The sequence below is a fragment of the Eucalyptus grandis genome, chromosome 11 (assembly GCF_016545825.1).
Source record: "Eucalyptus grandis isolate ANBG69807.140 chromosome 11, ASM1654582v1, whole genome shotgun sequence".
Taxonomy (NCBI): domain Eukaryota; kingdom Viridiplantae; phylum Streptophyta; class Magnoliopsida; order Myrtales; family Myrtaceae; genus Eucalyptus; species Eucalyptus grandis.
In genome coordinates this window covers 913,168-925,814 of record NC_052622.1, presented here as the reverse complement: position 1 = coordinate 925,814, position 12,647 = coordinate 913,168, and the positions used below count along the sequence as shown (strand labels likewise).

General features: G+C 39.6%; 1 protein-coding gene across 2 annotated transcripts; it reads left to right on the top strand.

Moving 5' to 3' along the window:
- Positions 1 to 3,577: 3,577 nt before the first annotated feature.
- LOC104424364 (phosphoglucomutase, chloroplastic) lies at positions 3,578 to 12,647 on the top strand. 2 transcript variants are annotated; one of them, XM_010036758.3, is made up of 22 exons: positions 3,579 to 4,179; positions 4,425 to 4,490; positions 4,783 to 4,827; positions 4,909 to 5,001; positions 5,142 to 5,194; positions 5,746 to 5,797; positions 5,899 to 5,967; positions 6,205 to 6,273; positions 7,417 to 7,539; positions 7,622 to 7,674; positions 9,006 to 9,084; positions 9,182 to 9,246; positions 9,319 to 9,386; positions 9,702 to 9,820; positions 9,921 to 9,995; positions 10,090 to 10,205; positions 11,256 to 11,397; positions 11,531 to 11,612; positions 11,688 to 11,734; positions 11,852 to 11,929; positions 12,028 to 12,133; positions 12,221 to 12,647. In XM_010036758.3, the coding sequence occupies exons 1-22, from the start codon at positions 3,907 to 3,909 to the stop codon at positions 12,286 to 12,288; spliced, it is 1,941 nt and encodes a 646-aa protein (XP_010035060.2). In that variant the 5' UTR covers positions 3,579 to 3,906; the 3' UTR covers positions 12,289 to 12,647. The 2 variants fall into 2 exon arrangements, with proteins under 2 accessions (XP_039160775.1, XP_010035060.2); XM_039304841.1 differs by lacking the exon at positions 7,417 to 7,539 and having other exon boundaries at positions 3,578 to 4,179; positions 7,668 to 7,674; positions 9,032 to 9,084.

Sequence of the window (12,647 nt, the reverse complement as noted above, 5' to 3'; positions counted from 1 at the left end):
GATATGCATTACCCGAGTGATGAATCATGTGTATAATAGTTAGGGCCTGGTTTTTTATTTTATTTTTTCGAACTAATTAAAATTGGATTTACTCATGCCAAAAAGTAAGAAAAGTTCTACTAAAATTATTTCCCTTTTTAATGATTATTGCTTTATATATCCTAAGTAAGGATAAATCGTGCAAAAATAAAACACAAAATACAATTCATAAGACTCAGATTTAGACATACATTTCATTATAAAATCACATTCCATCGCATAATTTGGTTCTGTTGATATACAAATATATAACCACGAGATTTGGAGAAATAGATCTTATTAAAAAATTACAACCTAGCAATTGAAAACATTGTGTGTACGCTTCATTTGGAATTGGAGAGCCATGAGGGAAGTGGATTGGGTATTATCGCTGATTTTGGGCCCGATGCAAATTCAAAGATCAAAAGTGTCGTATATAAAAAATATGATTTTTTTGGAGTCATAAGAGAGGAAAATTGTCTAAAAAGTTCTAAATTTATTGTACTTTTATCAATTCACTTCTAAACATTTTCACTTTTTGTCAATTGAGTTCATTTGGCCAATTTTTACCGGAAAGTGCTGATGTGGATGCCGGTAGTGCCACATAGGACTGTTGATGTTGACGTAGATAATTTTTAATAATATTTTAATATTTTTTTGAATTTTTATTATTTTTTCTATTTTTTTCCCCTTTTTTTCTTCATTTTCTTTCTTTTCTTATTAGCTTTCTTCTTTGCCTTTTTCGGTGGCCGGTCAATCACGAGCAACGACTGATGATCGACCGGCCACCAGCCACAGCTAATTGGTTGGCTTCGCTCACCACAAGTAAGGCCTGCAAGGGTTGCTTAGACAAGGCCAGCCTGCAAGGGTTGCTTGGACAAGGCCAACCTGCACCTAGGCCAAGGTGGCCTTGCCCAACGTTGTCGTCGCCCAACCGACGCCCAGTGAGGCCGCCTTGGCCTCAGAGAGTAGGGCTCCCCTCGCCCAAGTCAAGGCAACCTTGCCTACCGTTGATGTCGCTTGGTTGATGCCTGGCAAGGCCGCCCTAGCCTGGGCACAGGTTGGCCTTGCCCAGGCGACCCTTGCCCGACTGCACCTAGGCAAGGGCTCCCTTTGCTGAGGCTAGCCCTCACCTGGCTAGGCCTCGCTTGTGGCGGGTGAGGCCAACCAGCAGGCCGTGGCCTATGGCGGGCCAACCACTAGAAAAGGTAAAGAAGAAAGCCAAAAAGAAAAGAAAGAAATAATAATAAAAATTCAAAAATATTAAAATATTATTAAAAATTGTCTACATCAGCATTTTTGAACCAAAATTAGTCAGATGGACTCAATTGGCAATAAGTGAAAATGTTTAAGACTGAATTGGTAAAGTTAAAAGATTTATGATTGAATTGGTAAAAGTGTAATAGGTTTAGGATTTTTTGAATAATTTTCCCTATTAGAGAGTGATGGAGGGATTGGTTCTTGGAGGATTCGAGGCCCGTTTAGTTCAACTTTATCTTTAGAGGAATGGGAATTTGAAGAAAGCAATAGTGTTTGGATACTCTCACTTTAGTGTATCTTGCGAAGTAAAAAGAAAAAGGAAAAAAACAAAAGAAAAAAGGAGGAGATGCTGAAGCAGAGACCGAAACAGTTGGGAGGCAGTCAGAGCTAGTGGTTGTGGTGGGAGAGCTGGCTGGTGGCAATGGTGGTGAGGAGGTAGTGGGTCACGCGACCCAGACGCCACCGCCTAAAGCCGCGCGACCCAAGCGACGACGGTGCATGGGCCATGCGACCCACTCAGGTGACGGCGATGCGTGGATTGCTTGAGGTCAATCGACCCTTCTCGGTGATTAGTTCTGGCCGGTTGAGCTCTACCGGCTGAGTTACAAGTCGAAAAAGGAAGGCGATGAACAGTAATTTTTTAGGGTAAAAGAGGAAAACACAATTATCAGTGAGAGCAATATTGAAAGGAAAAAAAAGTCATTAAACCCCCATTTAGCATTCCAAATGTTGGCATTAGGCAAATGGCACCTCAAAATACTGAACCAAATACTTAAATATTTTTTTTTCCAAGGGGCTTTAGGGGCTCAAAACCCTTAGAATGCTGAACCAAACGGCCTCAATGGCTTGAGGCAAAAGCTAGTTCTCTTGTAGAGTTTAAGAGACATGCATGTAGCTAAGGATGCCCTCGACTAATGTTCCCTCGTGGAAAATTACTAAGCTGTCCTCCTTTTTAATTTGGAGAATAGAAAGTCATAGAATTTATTAACATAAAACTTAAAGTTGTGTAATGTGGAGTGGATATAATTTTGAATACGATAGCATGTCATCTTATTCGGTATTTGGTGCAACGCGAAATTCAGAATTGTTCGGATAAAATAAATCTTATCTAGGGATAAGATAATGTCTAGATCGGTTTTAAAATATAACAAAAAGGAGAAAAGAAAGATAGCTGCTTCCTTGTCTTGTTGCACATCATAGGCACCACCATAAATGCCGTTGGGTGACCCCGTGCGATGGTCATGACTGTCAAGCGACTATCATGCGATCTAAGTCTCCTGAAACTCAACCCATGACCATTGCAGGTGGTTGCCTAGTGATCGCTTGTTGCCAACCACCCTCGATGGTCATCTAAGTCTCTTGGGTCTCACATTTGAATCTGACAACTCGAATCTATAGCCACTGATGATGGTCGATCGAAGATCGCACTCCCTAGTGACCACCACAATCGCGGTGGCCGCCGGCCTCCTAGGCTTCAATTGGGGAGGTTGCTTGCCCAACAGAAAGGACTTGTTTTTTCGTGGTTGGACGACAGTGACAATGGTGGCCATGATAGCTACTGCACTCGATCTGGAATTTGTTGTTATGTTTTCAGTACTTTTTTCCAATCCTATCATAGGTGTATCAAACATAATACAATATTCATCCGCAATCAAGAAATTTCTTTTTTTATTTTATGTTATCGTATAATCAAAAGAAACCAAAAGATTACATATCATATTGTTAGAGTGAACTCGAACAACACATTTTGGGTAAGCCCTACAATCGAATACTTACGAGGGAAAAGTGGCCTCAAGAAGGTCGCACTCATTAACATACAAAGTCACATTATGCATATAGTGCCTAAAACTCAAAAGTTGTTACGCAAATTTATAGATGGGAACGGTAATTCACTTAAAACTTTAAATAAAAGAATTGAATAACTCGAACTCAGAACAGAGAAAGAAAAAGCAATCTTTTTTAATCTGGTGTTGTTTTTTGGTTGGGCATGGGGAATAAGTACAAACAAGAAAAAAGAAAATCTCCTAATTAAGTTGAAGATGAGGCATTGTTCACTGTAATCCAAGACAAGTACAGTCACGCAACGCACGAGATGAGATCGCGTGAAATGAGATGATTCATGGGCTTTCGAGTAACATAATAGACTCATCCCTCCCATGTTCTTGCTTTGGTACGATAAAAATAGGATCTTTTTTGGATCACGTGCATCTTGCTCATCAGCGCGAATCCAAGAAAAAGCCAAAAGGAGCGGGCACAAGTGTGCGAACGAGAGGCGTTCCCTCTCGTGGCAAGATCGAGAAGTTTGAGGTAGAGATAAGAAGCCCATTCTCTCTCTACTGTATCTGTCTCTCTCTCTAAGCACATGTGGCAGCCATGGATTTCCTCGCCTCGCTGACTCCCACTGGTGTCAGAACTCTCTCGTTCATTCTCTCTCACTCTCACTCTCACTCTCTGTCTCTCTCTTCTGGGATCATTCTTTCAAGATCATCCTCCCGATTCTTGAATTCTCTCTCTCTCTCTCTCTCTCTAGTTTCGATGCTATTTTAGCTCGCTCTCTTTCTCTGTGACGGTCGCGCGCTCATCAAGAAGATAAAAGAAGGACGAGAACGAGAGACCCATCATCCAAGAATGGCCTTCTCTCTGAAGCCCCACCACAGCCGTCGCCTCCTCCACTCCTCCCGCGCCAAGATCGCGCAGCCCTCCAGCTCGAACGCCGGCAATGTCGTCGCCTTCCTTCGTCCAGTCTCCTCGTCTCTCTCCGTCCTCTCTTCTTCTGCAGCTCAGCCCGCCGCCGCCGCCGCCGCCGCCGCCAAGTCTACTCCCCTCAGAGCACCGCGGAGTCCTCTCGTGGTCCGGGCGTCGTCCTCTGCCGCCGCCATTGCGGAGCCCGAAGGCATCAAGGTCGGTGCTTTTCCTCTTTTGTGCTCGAAAGTCGGCGTTTTTAGCTTGGATTTCTCAGTTGTTCGGAAATGGGTCGGCTCGCTCGCGTGAAGTTTTTCGCCATTGCGCTGTTTTGGTGACGAGCGGAGAGTTCATGCCGTATGATGTGTCTGTGTGGTCACTCAATTTGGACTTTCAGTGTTTCGATGTTTAGCCGTGTTCTAATGCAGAGGTGGCTAATACTGTTAGCGGTGTAATTGGTCCAGATTAATTCGGTTCCTACGAAGCCGATCGAGGGCCAAAAGACCGGAACCAGTGGTCTTCGGAAGAAGGTCGATTCTTCTCGTCTTCTTGTTTTCTCTCTTTCTGTGTCTGTCATACAAATCGTTATAATTGTTGTTTACATGGATGTTCCTGTTCTTGTTTCATGTGAATGATGGTCAAATTAGATGGCACGACTCTATTTCTTGCTCCTTTTCATATCTGAGTGCAATATGTAATCTAAACGTGGATCATAGGTGACTATAATTTATCATATATGCATGGTATATGTTTAAGGTCTCTAATTGATCTATTTTCTCTTGGTTTTAAGTTTAATTGACTCTTCCCTTGATTGAGTTGCAGGTTAAAGTTTTTATGCAGGAAAATTACCTTGCCAATTGGATCCAGGTGAAATTTGGCTTCATCTTTGTAAAGTGAATGTCTTGGTTGTTTTGTTTGTTGCTCTCACACCGCGTCATTGAATTGAAGGCACTATTCAATTCATTGCCACCTGAAGATTACAGGAATGGGGTACTAGTATTAGGCGGTGATGGCCGATATTTCAACAGGGAAGCTGCACAGGTGCTGACTCATATTCTGAGCATTACTTGCGACAGATATTTCATATTTGCCTTTTAGCTGCTCCTCATGTTTTCAATAAACTAGATCCTTCTTACCTCAGACACTTTAACTCCATTTGATATGTTTTGCATGAAATGCAGATAATAATAAAAATTGCAGCTGGAAATGGTGTGGGCAAAATTTTGGTTGGCCGGTAAGTCTCTTAGTTTATACTGAGCATTATATGATAACTATAACGATGAGCTGTAGTATTCTCCCCCACAATTGGCTCTCTCTTTTTTGGGAAGATTCCATCACAGCGGAAATGAACCTAAGAATTCCTTCTTCTTTTTTTGAATTTCATCTAACAGAATCCATTGCCTTTCAGGCTGCTCTGTTCTAATATCTTCTTGGTCATGCACTAGGCTGTGGCTTTCTGTTATCGCAGTTTAAACTGTACTTTTATTGTTTCTGAGCTAGGGGTTGACTTATCTTTTTTACCAACTTGAAATTTTGTGTCACTTTGAAACAACTATATCATGCCCTTCTGCTTGTGGCAAATGGAGGACTAATGCACTTGATCTGTCATGATTTTTAGCTTCTTTTGCTCAAAAATTAGGTTATAAAGAAGTAGCAACCTATGTTGGACCCTTGGCTATAACTTGGACTTCTTTCTTATCGCTGTCTCTATGTCTATCTGCTTGTGTTGCCAATGGACCTTTTTTTTCTAAAAAGAATGCTTAATGATACTTTCCACCAACCCAGGGATGGCATTATGTCAACGCCTGCTGTTTCTGCTGTAATACGAAAGAGGGAGGTGATAATATGTTATGCTTCCTCTGGGCTATCAATTTCTTGGTCTTTGATTTCAAGTTTCTTTTATATGAATGGAGCTCCTGAAATGTCTGACTTCGGCAGGCCAATGGTGGATTTATAATGAGTGCCAGTCACAATCCAGGCGGGCCTGAGTATGACTGGGGGATCAAGGTGATTTTTAAATCTATGGCTGAGTGATGCTCTAACAGTGCTAATCTTCATTACTGTTTTCTCAAATTCTCTGACTCTGCATCTTCATGGACAGCCTGCCAAAATTTATCTTTGTATATGTTCAGTGGTAGATATAGTATGATATTTAGGATAATGATCACCCTGACAGTGTTAGTATCTACTGCCATCAAGTCATCTCTTGTTGATATTTCCCTTCTTGCTCTCCACATTTGCCAGTTTAATTACAACAGTGGACAACCTGCACCTGAGTCGATTACGGACAAGATATATGGAAACACACTTTCTGTGAGTATCATGAATGATCAGTTTGGAGGATACCCATTGTTTATCATTCTTCTGTCAACCCCTTTACCGAATTAGCACATGACTTTGTGAGATAGGGGTTGATTTGTGTGTTCTATTCCAGTGGTCAGTTTATGTTCTTTTCCTGTTTAATCCCATGTATTACCGTGTTAAACAATATTGATTCTCCTTTGGCCCTCAAAAGTATGCATTGACTGTGTCCCTTTAATGAAACATGTTGAATTACACAGTTGCAAGGGCCGAGATGCATGTTCTAGATGGGTAAACTTGCGTGGACAGACTTTTACTTTTTACTTGCTTTGTGCTTAATCTTGTGGAGGATGGGCTTTGAACTTTTTATAACCCTAAACACTTGAAAGTTTGACCCGTATACACATGTTGGTGCGCAAATTCACATATACTTTTCCATAGTTTTTTGAAATCGAGTTAATATTTTAAACTATGGAGGGGAAGCATAAAAGTGCCTTTTAAGTGAAGTTAACTCTAAGCAAGCAAGCCCTAAACTTCTAAATTCTTGTGTCATCTACTAACTGTCTATTTTCTGTGGACCTAGTTTTCTCTTCCTCTTCCTCTTCCTCTTCCTCTTCTTCTTCTTCTTCTTCTTCTTTTTTATATATATAACTTTCTAGAATATAATGAATGTCTACTGGTAGAGCACCTCAAAGAACTCGTGAAAATAGATGCAGGCTGTTAATTGCAAATGAGGACCATGGTGTTGGCAATAGTTAAAGTTTGACGTTAAATGCTTGAAATGCTTATTGGAGGTACATGTTAGTGCTCTTTTGACACGATCAGACTTATTGCTCCGTGGTGCAGTCAAACTCCAAAAGGAATTATATTGAATCTTATGTACCACTAGCGGACGTGCAGCTACTAGGATTTTCTTACTTCAATTTCCAAGTGGGTTAATGTACAATTTTTGTCAGAAAAAATCTGCTTCTGCAAATTTATCTAGTGAATAAATAATAATGTGAATCCTATTAAAATTTAGGATCTAATCATGTTGGCAAAAGTAGGTGTAATGTAGACTATTTTCGCAAGTTTGCACAGTATATCTTCTTTAATCCATCTCAGGCAGCATCTATTTGGGCATAATGGAATCTGTAATTGTCTTATCAATTTCAGATATCTGAAATTAAAATGGCAGACATTGTAGATGTTGACCTTTCACGGCTTGGAACTACGAAATTTGGAAATTTTAGTGTGGAAGTGGTTAATCCAGTTTCTGATTATCTTGAGCTTATGGAGGTATGGACAAAAGTTGGCTTAATACTTAAAGAAATTGTTCTTGTTGAAACTACATCATCATTTCTGCGGTGCTTTTTTGCAGAACGTATTTGACTTTCAACTGATAAAAACTCTTGTGTCACGCCCAGGTTTCCGGTATGGATATGTCTATATGTCTTCTGTGAAGTTTGTTTAATTAATCTTCCTGTTTTATTGAGTTTGTAAGGTTGTTGAAGCCATTTGATTACGTTATGTTTCATTACTGCTCTTTCTGCAAGTTTACATCTAGCCAATGCAGATTTGGTTAATGGGAAAAAAAAAACAATTGGAGTGCAATAATAGAGATAATAATCAGAAATAGGCAATCAGAATTTTGATTACAATCTCAATACCATGCTCCATTTGTAAGTCAAATTGGAGTGAAGGAGCTATCAATCCAGTATAATATTATTCAAGAAGTACGCAAAATGTTCAAACCTGTGGTCATCTGAAAGTTAGTTCGTTAGAAATATCTAATGCTTGCCAATCTAGTAGCTCTATCAAATTTCCAAAATCTGTAATCTTCCTTGCATACATTCATAGTGAAATCAAAAGAAGGGCCTATCCTTGCTTGCATTGGTTTCATTATCTCATGGTATTAATCTACCAGTCTATCATTTAATTAACTTTGAAGGGGACTTAAAATCCTGAAAGTTATACTGTGGTTCGAGAGAGAGACAGGAAAAATGAACAGGTAAAATGAGGCTACAGTTGTACAAGACAAGAATTAGCATACTTCTCTGTCTAAAGAAGGTTGAATGCCTCTGTCACTAATGGAGGCTGATAAGAGACTCTACGTCTCTTAGTCGCACTTCACTGAAAATGGAAAGTGAGGAGTGTGAAGTGAGAGGCCTGCCATTTTACCATTCCTCACAATTGATCCCCACTATTCCCACCATGCACAGATATGATACTGAGATATGTCAGTGAGAATCTTATTTGCATAGCTCTTAGTGGAAGCTCATTCTGTTCCTGTGGCCAAACATGTGGGGGAATTGCTATAGCATTTCCATTGAATGCCTTTTATTCCAAAGATGTTAGTCTAAGTCAAAGACCAAAAGATCAGTCTACACCAGGCTGTTAATCGTTTCAGTTGCGGAACTGCGTGGTTTACACATTAATATGTCTGGAGGATCTTGTTTAAAGTTACGAACTTGTACATTTCACACCATGAAGCTGCAAAATAGCCATGTCAAATACGTATGTGTAGTACATATTTCTTATGAGTGCAACCTTCCAGAGTTAGGAGAGTGACAACTAAATTTCTTTTAATATTGGTGGCTTCATCTTTGCCATAGTCTTTTATATCCCTGTTTTCTTTGTGCAACTTATGTTAATCCTCATGTATGGGCATATTCATACTTCTCAGTACTGTAGATACCTAACGTGCATGGGCATGGTATAGATGTGCAGCATCAAACTATTTCACATCTGTTTTTACTTTTTAGGTTTATATTTGATGCTATGCATGCAGTGACGGGTGCTTATGCAAAACCCATCTTTGTGGACAAGCTAGGCGCTGCTCCGGTATGTGTTGTACATAAGTTGGTCATTGACTGTCATTAGATTAAGTTCTTAGTGTCCCTTCAAGTTCCTGAGGATACCTTGTTTCTGTTTCATGAAGGATTCAATTTCAAATGGAGTTCCTTCAGAAGATTTTGGCCATGGTCATCCTGACCCCAATCTCACGTAAGAATCAATATTGATAAGGAAATCATCCTCATGTAATATTCGACATAATTGATGTCCCAAACTGTGCAGATATGCTAAAGATTTGGTGGATATTATGTATGGTGAGAATGCACCTGATTTTGGAGCTGCAAGTGATGGTATGTTCAACGATTGGTCTATGTTCATCAATTTGGTATGGTGTTATATGCCTATGGATTAGGTTATTAATTAGTTGGATGTGATAGATCTGGTCTAAATCAAGGTTTGTTCTTAGAAAGGAAAGGGGGAAAATGTTGAGCCTTTCTTCCTTTTATCGAATGAATAGTTCTGAAACTTTTGTTTTGATATCATGTATCTGTATGCGTATTTTAGGTTTATATACCAAAATATTGTTATCTTGTTGATAGGTGTTTTTAATGTTATGTTGCAATATTAGTATGAGGTCCATATTGAGCGCTTTTATCATTGTACAGGAGATGGGGACAGGAATATGATTCTTGGTAAAGGCTTTTTCATTACTCCTTCAGACTCCGTGGCAATTATCGCTGCCAATGCTCAACAGTCGATTCCATACTTTCGCAATGGTGCTAAGGTTCTGTTTTCACTTGTCTTGAGTTATTCTATTCTGAACTCCCCCACCTCCCAAAGAGAAAGGACAGCTCTAGTGATATAATTCTTGTGTGATATTGCAGGGACTTGCTCGATCAATGCCTACAAGCGGTGCGCTTGATCGGGTTGCACAAAAGTTGAATCTTCCTTTCTTTGAGGTCTAAATTTTGGAAACACTAGTGCCCTTGTTATAGTTTTGTATATAAAGTTTAAAGTATTAGGCCCCTCAGGAACCACCCTTCGCACCTCCAGGTTCCAACAGGTTGGAAATTCTTTGGAAATCTGATGGACGCAGGGAAGTTGTCCATTTGTGGAGAAGAGAGCTTTGGAACAGGTTCAGATCATATACGTGAGAAGGATGGTATATGGTAATGCTTCCCTTTAGTTGTATCGATGTTTATATTGCATGTTATAGTTATCTAGTGACACAACTTTAATTTTTCGATGGTTTGGCCCCTTAATTGATTTTCCTTCTGTTCTCTTTGCTGCTTATTAAGTTGGTCTTGTGCTCCTCATCTTCTTGTTCAGCCTTGTTTATTATTCTCTCTCCTGTCCTTATTCGTTTTTTGACACCTCTAACATGGATGTGAACTTCCAAATTGGTGGCTATGGTTCATTTTACGTAGTACTGTGTTCATCAAATTCTAAAGATGGTGATGACCCTACTTTTTTTTTGTGCAAACTAGGAAATAGGGGAAGCTGAGAGTTAGTCCTGACCCAGCTAGTTCTAAACAAGTTGGTAATAAGTATAATAAAATAAAAATATGTCTCTAGTTTGGCTTTGGCTATGGATGTAAGTATGCCTTGTTTGAGCCAATTAATATATCACTGTATGATGGTGCCAATATAAGCCCCAATTTAATAACCAAAAGCCAACCAAGGAGGCAAACAATTTGGCTGTCCATTCATCAGGGTTGAGTTTCTTCCTTTTTGCATCTAATGAAACAGCGCAACGAATCTTTGGTAGATGGCCTCTCTGAGTAGTCTCTTTGGACAAAATCACAAAAATTCTTTGTCTTAGCTATGGTAACATTTGTTCCAATATCTCTGTCAATTCTCATTGGTACAACAGGTGTTTGGTGTGCAAATTCCTTTTGATTGCTGAACACTTGCTTTGTTCCCAAGGGAAAGAGTAGGATGGCAACAGACCTGACTATTGTCGTGCAGATTTCTTAATTAATTCAGTTCTGAGATTCCTCAATGGACAAGCCACTACCTGCTGTTGAATCTTAGAAACCTATGTTTTTCACCTTTAATTGGAAGAACTACCTTCACAATTTCTTTAAGACCTCCCTTGTAGCGACTTTATCCTTGTATGAGTGTGCTCTTTGTTAAGGGCTAGTTGTCTTTGATGCTGTCATTTGTTCGTCAATTTAGAATATCACAAACAATCTTGTGCATTCAAATTCTTTATGTAGGGCTGTATTGGCTTGGCTTTCTATACTCGCGTACCGCAACAAGGACAAGAAACCAGGGGAGCAATTGGTTTCTGTCTCTGATATAGCAAAGGAACATTGGGCTACTTATGGAAGAAACTTCTTTTCTAGATATGACTATGAGGTATGCACCAAAGGAACTTTAACACTTCCGGTTCTCTTCTTGACACTTTGATTGTTCAAAAGTTCTGAGACTCGGTACATTGCCGAGGCATGTGCAAGAGGTTCAAGTTCTTGACAGATTTTGTATTATTCAGGAGTGTGAATCTGAAGGAGCCAACAAAATGGTAGAATACCTTAGGGATTTGGTCTCTAAGAGTAAAGAGGGTGAAAAGTATGGTATGATCTCCAACTAACATAATCTCTCAGGATACTTACTCAAAATTAGTGCTAAAAAAGCTTGTTATGTTATAGGTGACTACATCCTTCAGTTTGCAGATGACTTCACCTACACTGATCCGGTGAGTTCAGCATCTCAATAACATGATTATATACCTGGTTATGACTTTTTACTAAATAATGAATCTCAAACTGTATTCTGATTTTTAAAGACTTGCATTTTTATAAAAATTGTGTAGGTGGATGGCAGTGTTGTATCTAAGCAAGGTGTGCGTTTTGTCTTCACCGACGGATCAAGGATCATATATCGTTTATCAGTATGTAGTCATCCACACTGCTGCTTTCATCATTCACAGAAAAAGTGGACTGTCTGGAAGAATTGACATACGATCTATGTCTATTTATAATTCTTCAGGGAACTGGGTCAGCAGGTGCAACAATTAGGATTTACATAGAGCAGTTTGAGTCTGATGCCTCAAGACATGATGTGGATGCCCAGATTGCATTGAAACCACTAATTGGTAGACTGGCTATTCCACTCCCTATGGTTTTTTACTATGCTCGGGATTTCTTAACCCTATCATGCTTTATTTCGTCATTTTTGCTAGATCTGGCATTATCCATATCAAAGCTGAAGGAGTTTACTGGGAGGGAGAAGCCTACAGTCATCACATAAGCTAGACGCTTACGCTATTTTCCACCTTAAGTCATCTCAAACATCAGCATGCAATCACTCATTTTTGGAGCGACATCTGAAGCATGCTCTGTCTCCGCCATTTTGAGTTCATGGCAAGTGATCGGGCTGAAAATGAACAGGGAGCAGCAATCCATGTGAAATATATGTACGAAGAAGAGAATTTTCCTTTGCATACCTGTAATACCTTTTGTCAATTTGTTCCGTTATAGAATCAGAAAATGAATTTCGTCCTTGAAACTGAAGGCAAGATTGCAGAAAAACATCTATAAGACTGAACTGTATGTGTATATGTATATTTCTATTTTTCCATTATATGGTCTGGTTTATTTATCCATATC